The sequence below is a fragment of the Theobroma cacao genome, chromosome 7 (genome assembly GCF_000208745.1).
Source record: "Theobroma cacao cultivar B97-61/B2 chromosome 7, Criollo_cocoa_genome_V2, whole genome shotgun sequence".
Lineage (NCBI taxonomy): Eukaryota > Viridiplantae > Streptophyta > Magnoliopsida > Malvales > Malvaceae > Theobroma > Theobroma cacao.
This window is the reverse complement of record NC_030856.1, coordinates 5,045,376-5,062,850: the sequence shown is the minus strand read 5'-3', so window position 1 is coordinate 5,062,850 and position 17,475 is coordinate 5,045,376. Positions and strand designations below refer to the sequence as shown.

The window sequence follows — 17,475 nt, the reverse complement described above, 5'->3', positions numbered from 1 at the left end:
ATTTTTTAAGTTGATTGGAAACCAATTTTTAATAGTTTTAACTATCGAAGTAATGTTTTGAGTCGTTTCTTTGGGGTTTTTATAGTATGGAATGTGCTCTTTAAATTGTTGTCAATAGCTTGATTAGGGACTTTTTGTGTTAAGAGAATCAATGGCTCAAAGTTAGTTCATTGAAATTAGAACCCTAAAAATCTAAGTGTCTTGTGATAATTTTCAAACTTTTGGCTTTTGAAATTTATGAATCTTGTAAATACTTGTATGTATTCATCAAACGATAATCATTGAAATATTTTTATTATAATATTAGTAAGATTTATTCACTTCATAAATAAAAAAATTAATTGCATTGAATGGTTAAAATTAAAAAAAAAATTTAATTTTAATAGTATTGAATAATTTAAATATTAATATTTTATGTTAAAAAAATTTTAAGCTAAATAGTAATATATTTTTAATTTTTTAATATTTTAAGTTTAAAATTAATATTCATCAAATTTATATTCTTAAATTTAATATAAGAGTTTTGTTTTAATTCTCTAAAAAATATCTTATATCTCTCAAAGGCGCAAGATAATTTCCGTGAACAATAGTTATTTTATCTATTGATCACCCATAAAATGTTTTTACAATTAAAATAAATTTTCATTATTTCAAATAAGCATCAGTCATGAACATGTTTTGTGAAAAAATATTTTATATAAAAACAAACTAATCTTGAGTGAAAACGTTTTGCAATTGCAGTAAATATTGAGACGCCCTCTAAGTACCATACATCCCACATCGGCTAAATTAATGTTTATGGTTTAGGTTTATATACCGCTGCATTTGGTGGCCCATTGCTCTCTGCTTCCATCTTCACTGAAGAGAAAGAGGAGGGCATGCTAGCTCCTGATCCAATGACAGGTTGTGTCCCATATTACTCCTATCCACCAGCAGATAGGTAGCAATTTTTTTTTCTGAAATTCCCTATCCACTTTTTTATAAAATCAAGCGGAGGAACATGAACATATACACCAAATTAATCAGTACCATTAATCACGTTAAATTAGCTGTCAAATAAAATTATCGCATGGATGTGATTAGATCCAACCTTGATTTTAAACTGATCTATGGCTTTTAAAGCTGATCATTACATGCAAAGAGCATGCATCTTAAATACATTGTCTGCAAACCGGGCACGTTCGATGATTTTCGAGCCAGTGATCAATGCAACTCAAATGAAACGTGTGTTTGCACGCTGGAAAAACTCTACACACTTCACCAACCACATAATCATCCAAGCATATGGCGCAGTCTCTGGATTTCAACGGATGTGAACCAACCCCATAAATCATTGGCCGTAACAGTTTCTCAAAGGTCTGCTGCCTTAACATGACTCTGTCGTCTGTACTCTGCGGAAACCCTTCTGTCATCCCCGATTGTTGCAAATAGTTTGGGATTATTGCTTGGTAAGTCACTACCCGAACTCGATGAATTGCTCTTCTCAGCAGATCGGAAATGAACTTCCCGAATATAGGCCAGCTAAGGCATTCACAAATAATGTAGATGATGAGGATGATGAACGATGTTGCAATGATGCAGACTCCAATCAGGCAGGATAACAAGAGAAAGACAATGCCAATGGCAGTAATCAAAGAAACAATAAGAGGGTAATCTAAAGAATGGATCGCAAAGCTTAGGGTAACCATGGTTCTTGAAGATCGGATTTTTGCATGACTAGGACTTTGATGACCCTACAATGTAATTTCCTGATTTAAATTCTTTATTACAAACTACCTATAACAAAACCTTACAGTTAATTACATTAGTAAAAACAAACTTGTAAATATGGTGAAAAGGAAAATGAAGGATTGGTTCGTGTTCTAATTTTAGAGAATTTGGTTCCAAACTGTCCCCTTTGATTTGAGAAACTTACACCAGCTCTTCTGGGAGGTTTTTTTAGGCTCTGCCAAATCATTTTCATCCATAATTCAGAACGAGGAGCTGTGAAACCAAATTCTTTACCCATTAATGGTTGCTGGTAGAGCTTACAGCCCTGGAATCAGGTTTTTTGAGTTCTGGTATTTGTATTGACATAGTGAAAAATAGATGAAAGAATACAATCAAGTACTGACAGTATTTGTTTTTCTTAGCTTAGAAAATATTAATCAATGTAAATTTCAATTGAAAACCGCCCCCTGCTCTATGCTCTTAACATGTAAAAGAAAGGAACTGACCTGATGAGATTCTGCAATTTTGAAACTATAGAAGTTTGGTGAACATTTATTTACATTGTCATACATGATACATCTAATATACAATTCCGACAGACCGGGCAAGTTGTGTGATTTCTCAACCAGTTATCTATGCAATCGAAATGGAAAACATGTTTGCACACTGGAAAAACTCGGCATGGTTCATCATCTTCCAAGTCCTCCAAGCAGATGACACATTCATCTAATGTTTTTCCTAGGCTTTTGTAATGTACAAGGGGCAGACTTTTCTCCGAGTCCTCCGGGCTTAGCCCTTGTCTCTCTGCTAACAATGTCATGAATCCATTCAATGTTTCCAACAACCATAGACTGTTGTGCACGGTAACTTCACGAGACCAATGAGAATTGGCTGCAGACCGGTGATTAGCTATGTCTTGTAATTCGATATCTCGGTCGTACCTTTCATTTGGGAGGCAGTTGAGAAATCTGTCAAGAATTTGATAGAAGAGGTAGAAGAGCATCAACCCGATGATGCAAACGAAGATCGAAGTTGGAAAGTCATCAAGATTGAAAGTAACATTGTTAGAAATTGTTGAAGGAGATCCGAGGGCAAGGTTTTGAGCCAACAATGAACGTACGATTGGTGGCAAGTTGAGCTTTTCATTATCACAAGGTGAAGGTGGTGTATTCGTTTTTGATCCTTATTAGAATACAATACAATAGTAATCAATAGAATAAAGCAACTGCTTCAATCCAAATTCCAACCATTTAAAGGTTCTCGTTCTCAGCTCGGGTTGGCAAGGTTGTTTATTAAGATATTGCCAAGCAAATATACCCTTAGTTTTCACCAATAACCTTTCTTGAAACAGTAGTTGTCAAACAGATTTGTCTTTCCATTGGCTAGTTGGGCAAATTCTTAAGTTTCCGTTTTAGGAAATTTCAATAATATTATATTCTTATTAATAGTTTCTTCTTTTGAAAGGAGATTCAAGTCCGATTCTATAAAGAAAAAAACACATGTATTTACTATTGAATTAAATTTTTAATAATTTATCAATCTATTTTGATGTTAAAGTGTGTAGTAAGTAAAAGAAATTAAACGATAAAAGCAGCTAATCTAATATAATAAGAGAGAAAAGAGAATAACAAGAATCTTGATAAAATTTAGAAACTTGAGGATTACTACAATGTTGCTTTCGTGTTCAACTCTCAAGGATCAACTAATCATACAAGGAAAAAGGAACCAAGAAAATTTGATCACACATTAATGATATATTATGCATTGGTTCGACAAAGGGGGCACCAAAAGCTTCTCTTCAACCATTCTTCTGCGCAAGGCTTATGGAAAACATGGTCACACTTGACAAGAACCCAGCAAACCTCTTTCTCCTTGAAATCTTCCAGGCATATAGCACATTCATCAGAAGCAGCATACATGGTCAGCGGCTTGGCTCCTGGAATATCCGGTAACCAGGTTTCGGATATAGCTGGAAGAACATGAACCCGAGGAGGAGGAGGATTACTAGTTTCACCTAATTCGATATCACCAGCTGATGATTCAACATCACCCTGCTGGTTTTGGTTTCTGTTAAAGAAAAAACCCCAGCATTGAAAGATGACGCTGAACAAAAAGGAGGCGAATCCCATGCCATTAAGGGTGAAAACAAGATACGCTACTAATGTTTCTAGTAAATCAGGAGACATGGCTTTGTTGTTCTGTTTTTCGATCTACTGGTTTTCACTGTGAAATCTGAGTTATGTTTCCATTTATATATATTATATATATAATATATATATATATATTATATATATATATATAGTATATGTAAGTGTTACTTCTCCTAGTTCTTGTAGTAAATAGAATTCGGTTTTTGGATACAACTAAGGCTCCTTATAACGATTTACCAAAGATCTTTTTTTTTTTTNTTCACCTAATTCGATATCACCAGCTGATGATTCAACATCACCCTGCTGGTTTTGGTTTCTGTTAAAGAAAAAACCCCAGCATTGAAAGATGACGCTGAACAAAAAGGAGGCGAATCCCATGCCATTAAGGGTGAAAACAAGATACGCTACTAATGTTTCTAGTAAATCAGGAGACATGGCTTTGTTGTTCTGTTTTTCGATCTACTGGTTTTCACTGTGAAATCTGAGTTATGTTTCCCATTTATATATATATATATATATATATATTATATATATATATATATATATATATATATATGTATATGTAAGTGTTACTTCTCCTAGTTCTTGTAGTAAATAGAATTCGGTTTTTGGATACAACTAAGGCTCCTTATAACGATTTACCAAAGATCTTTTTTTTTTTTATTTTTATTTTTAAATTTAAGTGCTTGGAGTTAACTTCGATGGTAAGAAACATTAAGATGAAATAATTATAATACCTAAAAAATTTTAAATATATTCTTATTATTTTATTAAGTTAAATCAAACTCTTATATTTTATTTGAATCAAATAAACTATTATACTTAATTGTTAATTTATTATTGTTAGTCAAAATATATATAATTTGTCATTCGAAATTTATACAACATAATGTTAACGTCCATATTGATATGTTATAATAAATAATGATTATATTAATATGATATAGTGACCCATGTCAGCATTATGTTAACGTTACGTGAGTATAAAATGATAAATGAATATTTTAATCAATGATATTTGATTAACAATTAGTTATAAAAGCCCTATTTCACTCAAAATAAGAGTAATGGACTTGATTGAACATAATAAAGAATTGAATTTTTTTTTTTTGAATTTTTTAAAAATAGTTTAGAAATTTTTTCAAGCATAATGGTAATGAAAATTTTATGTTTTATATGTCTATTAGTATTGGACAAAAGTATGCTCAAACTTTAGTAAATTTTTTTATATTTAAACGATAGAAATTTATATTCATATTTAGTTAAAAGTGTCAGATACACATGATTTTGTATATTTTAAAAAATAAAATATTGAGAATAGATTACGTTTAATTATTTTAAAATTATATATATTTACGGAGTTTTTGACAAAATAGAAATTTGTTTATTGAGGATTTTGCTAATACACAATAATATAGAAAGGCAGTAAGGAGCTGCCTCACTACCTTAATTCTGTGGTAGTCTTTTATATATCTTGACTGAAATGAACTTTATTCTGTCTTTCAAAAAAAAAAAAGCATTTTTATAGAGAAGGATTATTAGATTCAAGACAAGATATACAATGAGGTGGAAGTCTCATTTTAATATTTAATTTCTTGACTTTAAATTATTACAGAGTGATATGTAATATGGATTTTATATTATTCGTGAACCATCATGGTTTAAATATTACATTTTTATTAGTATAATTTTTTTTGGAAAGGAGACATGAATTTGATTCAGGGAACATATATATTTATTATTAAATTAAAATATTTAATTTATCATATATATTTTTGACGTTAAAGTGTGTAGTAAGTAAAAGATGCTAAGATGGTTACTCAATTTTTAATTGTATTAACAAATTAAATGATAAAAACAAATAATTTAATATAATAGGAGAGACTCATCTTTGATAAAATTAGACAAAAACAGTGGGAGCTTGTTAAAAGAGAAGGAACTTCAGGTTTAGTACAAAACATTTACATGTAATAAAGGCAACCAAGAAAATCTTGGTTTCATGTTCAACTCTCAAGCATCAAGTAATCATCCAAAGAAAAAAGAAGCAAGAAAATTTGATTACACATTAACGATAGAGGTTGCATTGGTTCGACAAAGGGGGCATGAAAGGCTTCTCTTCAACCATTCTTCTGCGCAAGGCTTATGGAAAACATGGTCACACTTGACAAGAACCCAGCAAACCTCTTTCTCCTTGAAATCTTCCAGGCATATAGCACATTCATCAGAAGCAGCATACATGGTCAGCGGCTTGGCTCCTGGAATATCCGGTAACCAGGTTTCGGATATAGCTGAAAGAACATGAACCGGAGGAGGAGGAGGAGGATTACTTGTTTCACCTGATTCGATATCACCAGCTGATGAGTCAACATCAACCTGCTGGTTCCGGTTTCTGTTAAAGAACAAACCCCAGCATTGAAACAAGATGCTGAACAGAAAGAAGGCAAATCCTATGGCATAAAGGACGAAAGCAAGATACACTACTAATGTTTCCAGTAAATCAGGAGACATGGCTTTGTTTTTCTGTGCTTTGATCTGTCGGTTTTCACTATCGAAATCTTGAGTTATGTTTCCATTTATATATGTATATATGTAAGTGTTGCTTCTCCTAGTTCTTGTAGTAAATGGAATTTGGTTTTTGGTTACACTTAGGAGGCTTTTAATAAGGCTTTTTTTTTATTTATAATTACCAAATTAATTAAGTGCTTGGATTTAACTTGGGTTGTAAGAAATATTAAGGTGAAATATTTATGTTTCATATTTATATTTATTTTGAAGTGGTCGATATAAATACGGTTTTGTATATTTAAAAAGAATGAAGAGTCGAGAATGGATTTTAAATTTTTTCAGGAGTTTTTGGCAAAATAGAAATTTTTTATTGAGGATTAATTTTATTAATAAACAATAATATGAAAGAAAATAATAAATAAGTTAAAATTTTATTTTTTTTATTAGTAAGTTATTATTAATTCATAGTTAATAAGTGATTTTACAAAAACAAAATTCTTTTATGGATTGAAAGTTCAAACAAGATAATAGTGTCATAATTCAGAATTAAATTAAATAAATTGAAAAGTTTTTAATAGAAACTTTTAATTAATTACTTAAATTAACAAATAAGAACAAAAGAAAGCCCTCTTTGAAATAGTAAATTTTAATTTTTTAGAAAACAAAATTATCAGGAAAATAAAAGAAAATATAAATCATACGCCGATAATCATTAAACCCGTCAAATCTACCCGCCCAAATCTATAAACCCTAATTTCCCCAATCCTAAAACCCTGATCGTTTCACCTCCATGAAACAATGGAACCCCAGACTCCCACCAGTTCGCAACCCATACTCTACGAGACCCTAACCCCAATTTCTCTCCCCTCTTTGCCTGCAGCCCAATCTCCGCCGTTCAATGAACCGCCTTTCGAACCCTACACCGTTTTCCGCAACGAAATCTCTCTATCAGCTGAAAATTCCATCTCCTTGGACTCGGCGGCGCCGGATTATTTCTCCCTTGATGTTAATGACCCGGCTGAGCCGGTGATAGTTCAGGCTTCGGTCTCGGCTTGGGATGAACCGGAGCCGAAGACGCCGGGTGTTGTGGATGAGCCGAGGCTTGAGAACGAGTGGTGGTTTCGTGGGAATAGTAGGTTTAAGAGTCCAATGCTTCAGTTGCATAAAGGTTTGGTGAAAAATTAAGCTTTGTTCTTTGTTTTATTTTTTGCCTTTTCATATGGATATTTTGATTTTTTTTTTCATTAAGTTAGCTGGGTTTCTGGGAAATCTTACAATTTTTTTCTGAGGATTAGAATTTGCTATGTGGTGATGTAACTTAGTTGAATTTTAGTTTTTGGTCCTCTTTCAAAGTATTGGACTAGCTTTATTGCTGTCAAATTAGTTCAATTGTTTTTGAAAATATTGCAATGCCATTTCTTTTAGTAATGAATATAGCTGGGATTGAAATTTTTAGTTTTTCAATTGAGATATCCTGTGATAAAATTCATGGCTTTGCCTTAGTTTGTGCGCTGGTAATTGATGATTCAGTTTAAGTTCTGCCTTCTTCTCTTTGTTACTCTGATTTTTGTGATTTTATGGCTGGCTTAGTTTGGTGAATAGGATTGTCTAGAAAAATGATGGATAGTTGCATGTCTAGTTGTCATTGTGGTGCATAAATTTATCAGTGAAGAGTAATAGATTGTTGGTCATTGTATGTAACCTGGAGTCAATGGGCATATGAACCATCAAGTACTTCAGGTTTTTGAGTTCTGTTCGTGTTATCTTGTAAATTTTTGGAGCAGGATTAAATATATATTGTAGCTTTGTTTTATTGAAATTATTTATGTTTGTAGTGCATAGAGTGCTTGTAGATGGTAGATGGTGATGAACATTATGAAATGCCATTTTAATAAGTGTATACATCATAAGCAGAGTTTAAACTTTACCACTGATGTTTTGTACTGCAGAGATAGTGGACTTCTGTGATTTCTTATCCCCAACTCCAGAAGAGCAAGCAGCACGTGATGCAGCTGTAGACTCTGTTTTTGATGTTATCAAATACATATGGCCTGCATGCGGGGTATAATTGGCTGCCTCTCTCTTTCTCTCACACACAAAGGCACACACATTATATAAGGCCAAAACGTAACAGACTGTTGTTTTGCAGCCAGAAGTTTTTGGGTCATTCAGGACAGGACTTTATTTACCAACAAGTGATATTGATGTGAGTATTATGCTTTTTATTATCCCATAAAATTTATGCCCGGCAACTCAATTTGTGTTAAAGTCTAATCCTTTTATATTATAGCATGTGTTACATATTGGGTGGTTTTTCATTAGGGTAATGTAGTCTAGTGCATAAAATTCCTTCTTTATGAAGAAAAAAAAAAAAAGAATTGGAAGGAAAGAACTGACCAAAAAATTTTGGAAATATAAAAGAGAAGATAGCATGGCTGCTTTTATATGTATATATATTTTCACCCCTGGCCTGTATGCTTTGGTTTCATAGTTATTTGTTTATACTGTATGTAGGTTGTGATTCTTGGGTCAGGTATAAAAAATCCACAGACTGGTTTGCATGCTCTTTCCAGGGCATTATCTCAAAAGGGAATTGCAAAAAAGATGCAGGTATTTTTCTTTGTTTAGAAATGTTGTTGATGCAAAAGAGTATATTTATCTAACAATTCAAATCTCATCAGGTGATTGCAAAAGCTCGTGTGCCAATAGTTAAATTTGTAGAAAAGAAAAGTGGTGTTGCATTTGATATAAGGTAGCTCTAGTTTCCTCTTGCATTACTTTTGGATTGATTTGAATTTCAAATTTGCTACATTTTCTACTTGCTTGGTATCTTTGTATTGGTTGGAATCTGTAATGTGTATTATACACTTAGAATATATATTTGTTTTCAACTTTTTTCATTTTTCTTTTCTACATATATTTTTAACCGAAAGTCTTACCTAATAGATCGTTTATTTTTGCCTCCAAACATAGCTGACTTTGTTTTAGTAACAGTTTATTTTGCATGAATATCATCATATAAGTCTGAATCACTTATGAAACTTTAGCGAGAAGGCTCTTTTGGAAGTTAAAAAGATAGGAGTTTTAAGTTATTTTTGTGGGATTTGTTTTGGGTGCCTTGAAAAATGGAGAGTTGAAGTATTTGGATATTACATATTGCAACTAATCAACATTTCAAATTAGTATTTAGATATTTGACAGTGCTATCTCAGAATTTAATATTTATTTGGGTGATCAATACTGCAGCTTTGATGTGGATAATGGACCGAAAGCAGCTGACTTTATCAAGGTTTGTTGCAAATATGGACTTTCCTGTGCTCTGGTATTTCATTTAGCGGTTTTTGGGTTTGACTTCTACATGTTTTATAAATTTAGGGCATTTTTTGGCAATTCTCTAGTGTATTGAAGCTCTGCTTCCTTTTGATTATATCTTTGTGGATTTTTTTTCTTTGTATTTACTAAGTTAAACTGTGTTTATGTGTTGTCCTCTTAGGAAGCGGTACTGAAATGGCCTCAATTACGACCATTGTGTTTGATTTTGAAAGTATTTTTGCAACAGAGAGACCTGAATGAGGTTTGAGTTTGCCTTTTTTTATTATTATTATACTGAAGCATTCTTCTTTTTCTTCAAAATATTGTCGTTATACTGTGCCTGATTTGAAATGCTATTGAAACTATGCAGGTATATTCAGGTGGAATAGGTTCATATGCTCTCCTTGCAATGCTCATGGCCATGTTGCAGGTAAGCAAAATTCTCAATGTATTCAAATTTTCAATATGAGCTACAGGCAGTATGTGCACTTGCTTCTGCTTGGCCCCAATGAGCTCACTCTAATAAGCAAAGACGAGTTATGTTACTTATACCCAGGCTGATATCCATGCTACTTCTGCTTTTAAGAATTTGAATAAAATAATGAACGATAGAGAGTAGAATAAGCATTTTCAGATTTTGGATAATGCATTGGACTCTGTAGCACCTTTCTTTCTTCGTCTGGTTTAATCGGTGTTGCCTAACCTATAATATACCTTTTTGTGCTTCAGAGTCTGCATGAATCCCAAGCTTATCAAGAACATAACTTGGGGATTCTCTTGGTATGCGTTCTTAGACACTGTACTTTTCTCTTTTGCTGCTCTTTTAATCTGAACCTTTTGCAATAAAAGAATAAAACAGAAAAGAAAAGCAGACATGCATTTTCACAAATGTGTTTTTGGAAACTAGGTACACTTTTTTGATTTTTATGGACGCAAATTGAACACTGCGGATGTTGGTGTGTCTTGCAATGGGAGAGGAGGCACTTTCTTCTTGAAGAGTAGCAGAGGGTAAAAGGAAAATTTTTTCTTCATGACAAAGTGATCATCTGCTCTTAATATATGGTGACTAAAATTGCATATTCTTCTTTTTGGTTTGATTCTCATTTAGGTTTTCAAACAAAGGACGGCCGTTTCTCATCTCCATTGAGGATCCACAGGTTGCCTTGAATATTGTTACTTGTTGTATCCTAATTTGTGGAATGTTACTGGCAATCACAGCCTTCCATACTTGCAATAGTCATGCTTCCTTTGATGTGCTAGTGTTTTTTCAATTCATTTTTATTGATCCCTTCTTTAATGAAACAGGCTCCAGACAATGACATCGGGAAGAATTCATTTAACTTTATCCAGGTTACCGATTATCTCTTTCTTGTCACTGTATTTTAAGGGGGAAAGACCTTATACTCATTGCTACCCTCTTCCCCCCTCAACCCACAGGCACAATTACTATTCCCATTTCATGCAATAAATAACTGAGTTTCTAAAGGATAGTTGACTTTTAGGTTTCGGTGCCTGGTAGGACAAGTTAGATGAGGTTGGCTTTCATGTTTTAGTCATCACAACCTTTTATGTAAGGTTTGAAGTGAGGAATTTGTTTGGCTCTATCAAAACTCTTAGTGAGAATATAATGTATTGTCATGCAGATTAGATCAGCTTTTGGGATGGCTCTTAGTACCTTGACTAATCCGAAGGCCATCTTGTCTCTGGGCCCCAACAGAAGCATTCTTGGTACCATAATTAGACCAGATCCAGTTTTGCTCGAGCGCAAAGGAGGATCTAGTGGTGGTGTCACTTTTAGTAGCTTGCTTCCTGGAGCTGGGGAGCCTTTACAGCCATTGTATGGAGAGCAGCAGGACATTTTGTGCAATTGGCAGTTGGATGATGAAGAACCACTGCCTCGAGGAGATGGTGTTGATGTAGATGTTAGTGCTCAATCCTCTGGAAGAAAGAGGAAATCTGCTTCCAAAGAAAGATCCAAAAAGAAAAAGGTAAAAGAAAATGGTGATGCAAGAAAGGTCTGGCATGAAGAAACAGTTTTTAAGAAAGAAAAGAGTACAAGGAAGAAAGGTTACCATAATGATGCCAATGGTTTTGGTCGTCATGGTGGTAGTTCCTCTTGGAGTCGCTAGAATAATCAAACCCTTGCGTTGTCAGCTTAAATCATTCAAGAATCAGTCTGGCCACTAAACGGTGGTCTAGTTGTGCTGTCATATCAATTGCAGCGAGGATGAAGCATGATGTCAAGATGTACTACTGAAGGCTATCATACAAGATTGTAGGATTGCTGTTCTGTGCAGGCTTGAATGGATTTAAGCTCAGTAGTTCTGGCTAACAAAAACTTTTCCACTACTTTGTTAGCTTGCAGATGAGGTCCTCCTATAGTTGAGCAAATTATCAAAGAATAGGGGAAGAATCTTAGCATTCTTTCATACTATTTAATGGAACATTAAATTAATTAAAACAGTTTTGTTCACATTACCCTTTTTTTTTTTCCAATGTATATTGAGGCACTGTGATATTGGAAGAACAGAGCCATTTTGGAGTGCACCTTATCTCCCTCATTCTCTCTCAATACTTATCAGTCTTATTATTGCGGCTGGCTATCTTATTCTAGGGCAAAATGTAGATTAGGAAATGTGAAAAGAAGGCTCCGAGGTATGGTATATTCCCTTTTTCCCTAACCTAAAATTTCTTTTTAAAAATATGGAGTTATTGCTTGATGCCTTGTACCACCAACTTTTAGTCTTCTAAATGTGCCCTTGATCGGATCATATAATTGAAGTTTTCTGGGCTTTCCATCCATTACAAAGAAACGCACATATTCGCTATAAGCAATGAGGACTTCATTTTTCGTAATGCATGTTGGCACCAAACCATGTGGATATGGCATTGTTTTCATATTCATAATTGTCATGAATTTTATCCAACTCTGTTTCGTGTTATCCTTTTCCAGCTTCCACATCTCTATGCTACCCCTTGCAAGATTTTGAGCCAAACCTAGGCATCCTCCAATCACCAACAATGTAAAATCACGTCTCTCTGTTGCATCAATAGGTGGTGGCAAGGCCTCAAATTTCTCAGATGTTGATCAAATCCAAGAGTCTTACGTCGAATAATATCTGAATAGAAATATATCACATTCCAATAGAGGACCCCATCAACAAGAGTCCCTGAAATTGAATTTCCGGAAAAGATTATAGGAAGAGGAAAGCTTTAGATTCTTTTCCAAGTATTAGATTTTAGTGACTAGATCTCAAAGGGGGTTTTTGATGAATTTTTCCTATTTATAACATAATTAAATCTTATGAGTTTGTAATCATCAGAAGAGTGATCATACCCTTATCCAAAAGGCAAGAAAGGGGTAGGTCCTTAAACTCTCTCATACTTGGATTCCATAAGATAAGAGTTTCCTTGGCACAGCTAGGCACAACAAGCCGTTGCAATAACCTAAAAGCTCAAGATGATGTTTTCTCTTCTTCTCTAAATATATCAGGGGAAAATCAAGCTTGGACGATGTTTTGTTATGTGCTTCGTAGCTCATTGATTGAAGAGAATATGTAGAAGAGAGAATAAGTCGCTCCATATCATTGAATTTGTTCTCTTTGATATGGTTGAGGTGCATCTTGACGAAATTAGGGCTTGTAAGTAAAGCGTTCCAGGATTTGGAAAGACATCAAAAACTTACTATAGATTTTGGTGGAATTCTAACCATTATCTCTACGAGTAGATCATCAGGTAGTTGTACCATAGATTTTCCCTTCTGCTTCTAAGCTTCTTCACCATTGGCGCCATTCTCTGCTTCCTTTGCATGGGGGTTTCAGCTGGGGGATAGTGTTTATACGTGTTGAAGCCTTGAAATCCGGAATACTTGTTCCTTCTCCTAGTATAAGTCCAACTCAACTTATTACTTGCTAATTAAGATTCTTTTAACATTTATTTTTTCTTTTCCTAAAGTTTTATTTCTTGTGAAAGTAAAAGCAATCTTTTTCCAAGTTTACTTTTGTATCCTTCATAATTTTTTAACTTGTTAAGAACTTAAATTTCGATTTGAGATTCTCAAACTCGAATATTGAAAAAAGGAATAAGATTTATAAAATGAGAGATGACTATCTCTTAGTTTTTCTTTCATTTTTGCTGCATTAATGCCGCAAACTATCAAACATTCTGAAAACTTGCCAGAAATTTTTGGTTTTAAATTAATGTAACTCTCATTTTAAACATTCTGAAAACTGAAATTGCTAATATTATACTCCTTAAGAAACTATTGTAGTTTAAGATTCAACAAATTAATTCATAAACTGAAAAACTTAATGCTATTGTATTTGAAATCTCATCAAAACGTTTTTAACTTGCCAGAAATTTTGTTTTGAAATTAATATAATTCTCATTTTAAACATTCTGAAAACTGCAATCACTAATATTGTACTTAGTAAGAAACTCTTGTAGCTTAAGATTCAACAAAGTAATTCATAAACGGAAAAACTTAATGCTATTGTATCTGGAATCTCATTGAAACGTTTTTTAATACATCTTAGTCTCTCCTTCTTCATGGTTGTCCTATAAATAAACATTTTCTAGGCAAACTAATTCTTGCAGCAGTACCAAAGTATTCTGCCAACCAAAACAAGAGACATCATTCCTCCTTGAGTCACAATGGCAAGTTTCAATATTTATGTTGTTTTTGGAGTTTTGGTTATTATGGCAAGTGGAGCAGTCATGGCTCGTGATGTTGATCCCATCAAGGCAAATAACTGTGAAACTAAAATGACATTGCATTGCGTCGATGAAGTTTTTGCAAGTATATTCAAGACTGGAATTGTTACGGATAATTGTTGCATTGAGTTGATAGGACTTGGTCATTTTTGTCATGATGCATTAATCAAGAAAACTCTTAAAAATCCTCTATTTAAGAACAATGATACATCGGTGATTTTATCAAGGGGTGCACAAGTATGGAATAAGTGCACTTTAGTTAACAAAGATGTTTCGCCCTCTCCTTCTCTTTATTAGGAAGGTTGAAAATTAAGTTTTATCAATAAATATTAAAAAAATATTACCTTTGTCATTTGCAATTGTATCCCATGGTATTAAAGAAATCATTATCCTAAACTTTGATTCCAAGGCATTGTTGGGTTTTTGGGATTTGGAACGAGAAATCTTCATAGAGTGGAGACATAAATGTTACATAACAAAACGTTTTAATAAACAATAAAAAATTAAAAGATATAAAAATTGTGAGAAGAAGTTTTATCAGTTTTGTTTTATATTAGCTATTTTTATTATCATGTTATATTATTTATTACATGAAAAGTAACCAAAAGTTATAACTGTAAGTATCCATGAATCATACTCGAGTCTATATTTATGGATTTTAATTTGAATTTCAAGTTAAATTTTTGTTTCATATTTCAATACTAACTTTTGTTATGAATTGTGCATTTGAATTTTGAGTCGAGATGAGAAAGAGATTATTTAAGATGATTTTTATTAATTTTATTGGACAAATCGATGGAAGTCCATAAGTAATTAACACCTCATCACCGACAAAATTCCCCAAGTAAATTCAATAGTTTTTGACGGATTTGATTATAATTACCAATCGATTAGCCTAATTGTCTGACCATTTTTTTGCCTTTCTCAATCAAATTTTCCATTTGTAATTTCAAAGTTTTATCGATAGAATTTTTAAGTTTTTTTCCATTGGCATGGCTTACTACATTTTCAGCGACAAAATTTTTGACAGCTTTTTCTTTGAAATTTCATAGGAAAAAGTCAATTTTTTTGTAGTGTTAAAATTGGATTACACTGCAGCATTTTGAGACTTTGGCTGCATTTTTTTAGTTGCACTTAGAATAATGCATTTAAATATTTTTAAATAACACTTAAATAATTTCATTTAACTACACTAATAAAGTGTATTAAGCAAACAACTGTTGATGGCAACTGAAGGGTTGAAAAAAAAATCATTTTCTATTCATTCAAATATTTTTGTTGATTTTTGCCCAAACACTTCTCTATACTCTTTTCTCCAATTTTAAATCCTCATTCTTTTGTCACCAAAAAAATTTTGAATTTCTTATTTCTCTTATTCATATCAATGAAATCATCTGACTCTCCCTCTCTTCAAATCCCAATTTCCTAAAACCTCTCACAAATTTCATCTACCTTTAGGTTTTTCCCAATCATTTTCTCTTGTCTTCTCTCTTTCTCACTCTAGGGCTTTTGAATTTAAGAGAAATTTCATTGTGACTGAACGTGAAGATGGAGTTTCCATGGAATCGATACAAGTTGGCATTAGATGCAGAGGGAGGACGATGTGGTGAAAATCTCCCATTTCATTTAGGCCGTTGGAGAATGGTTAATTGTTGTAATCCTGTTGGTTTGAAGTTTTTTTTCCTTTTTTGGGTTTAATTTGGTTTTGCTGAATATGTTCAATAATTTGTTAGCATTTGGTATCAGTTTGCTGAATAGGTTCCATGTAAATCCTGTCCTATATGAGTATGCTGAAACCAGTTTGTTGATTTCTTGTTTCCTTATGAATTGGTTACACTGTCATATAGTTTTTTATTAAAAGTTCTAAGGTTATATCAATTTTCATTTATGCTATGTTAAGAACATAAATTTAGAAAGGTGAATTTGAATTTAATCTAATACACAAAATGATGAGGACAAAGACAATAATTATCCAAAAATGATCTTAAGCCTGAGGACTTCTGGTTTGATACTGTTGACGAAGATGCTGCCCTCAAGGCCACTGATTTTGGATTGTCTGTTTTCTACAAGCCAGGATTATTCTTTTAAATCTTTTCCCCTCAGATTATTTCTCACTGGTTTCCTGCTATGCTATGGACATTCTTTGGTGGGGCAAGGGTTGGCCTTTTGATTTCGCATGTCCAGAAATAGTCAAATGCATCAATTTGGTTTTCAGTGATATGAGCAGTGTGATTTTAGTATCAGCTGGCATGTCATTTGATAAGTTTAGCTGTAAAGCCTGGCTACTAAACGGTGGTCTAGTTGTGCTGTCATATCAATTGTAGCAAGGAGGACGCATGATGCCAAGGTGGACTACTGAAGGCTATTACACAAGATTGTGGGATTGCTGTTCTGCGCAAGCTGGGATGGATTTAAGCTCAGTAGTTTTGGAAAACAAAAAATTTTCCACTACGTTGTTAGCTTGTAGATGAGGTCCTCCTATAGTAGAGCAAATTATCAAAGAATAGGGGAAGACTTAGCATTCTTTCATACTATTTAATGTAACATTAAATTAATTTGAGCAGTTTTGTTCACCTCTTGAAAGAATAATGTCAAATTAGTGTTACCCATTTTTTCTCCAATGTATGTCAAGACACTCTAATAATGGGAGAAGAGAGCCTTTTCGGAGTCAAGGAATGACTAAAAATGATTGTTCGGAGTTTGAGGGTTCATTTGGGGTAAAATCGAAAATTTTGATGTTCAGGGGCAAAAATCATCATTTTGCCACCTAAGATAATAATTTGATCATGGAGTGAAATTTTTTACCAAGATTAACTATTTGGAGTATAATTTAATGATAGGAAGTGAAAATTTCAAGAAGTTCTCGGAACCAAATTGAAATTTAACACTACTTTTCACCCACAAATGGATGGTCAATCCGAAAGGACAATTCAGACCTTAGAGGATATGTTACGGGCTTATGCCATTGACTTTATTGGGAGTTAGAACAGACATTTGCCATTGGTGGAGTTCGCGTATAATAACAGTTTTCAGTCTAGTATTGGGATGGCACCATACAAGGCTTTGTATGGAAGGAAGTGCCGAA

General features: G+C 33.2%; 4 protein-coding genes across 5 annotated transcripts; 1 reads left to right on the top strand and 3 right to left on the bottom strand.

Moving 5' to 3' along the window:
- Positions 1,046–1,688, bottom strand: LOC18593971 (putative RING-H2 finger protein ATL19). The gene has a single exon (XM_018124631.1). It carries the CDS (start codon positions 1,686–1,688, stop codon positions 1,152–1,154), a length of 537 nt encoding a protein of 178 aa, XP_017980120.1. The 3' UTR covers positions 1,046–1,151.
- LOC18593969 (RING-H2 finger protein ATL39) lies at positions 3,468–3,896 on the bottom strand. The gene has a single exon (XM_018124241.1). The coding sequence runs from the start codon at positions 3,894–3,896 to the stop codon at positions 3,468–3,470; it is 429 nt and encodes a 142-aa protein (XP_017979730.1).
- On the bottom strand, positions 5,919–6,368 carry LOC108662727 (RING-H2 finger protein ATL39-like). The gene has a single exon (XM_018124240.1). It carries the CDS (start codon positions 6,366–6,368, stop codon positions 5,919–5,921), a length of 450 nt encoding a protein of 149 aa, XP_017979729.1.
- LOC18593968 (non-canonical poly(A) RNA polymerase PAPD5) lies at positions 7,087–12,224 on the top strand. 2 transcript variants are annotated; one of them, XM_007021396.2, is made up of 13 exons: positions 7,087–7,533; positions 8,315–8,427; positions 8,515–8,571; positions 8,880–8,975; positions 9,047–9,117; positions 9,612–9,654; positions 9,859–9,939; positions 10,048–10,107; positions 10,407–10,457; positions 10,585–10,685; positions 10,786–10,834; positions 10,983–11,027; positions 11,321–12,224. In XM_007021396.2, the coding sequence occupies exons 1-13, from the start codon at positions 7,164–7,166 to the stop codon at positions 11,804–11,806; spliced, it is 1,623 nt and encodes a 540-aa protein (XP_007021458.2). In that variant the 5' UTR covers positions 7,087–7,163; the 3' UTR covers positions 11,807–12,224. The 2 variants fall into 2 exon arrangements, with proteins under 2 accessions (XP_007021458.2, XP_007021461.2); XM_007021399.2 differs by lacking the exon at positions 10,983–11,027.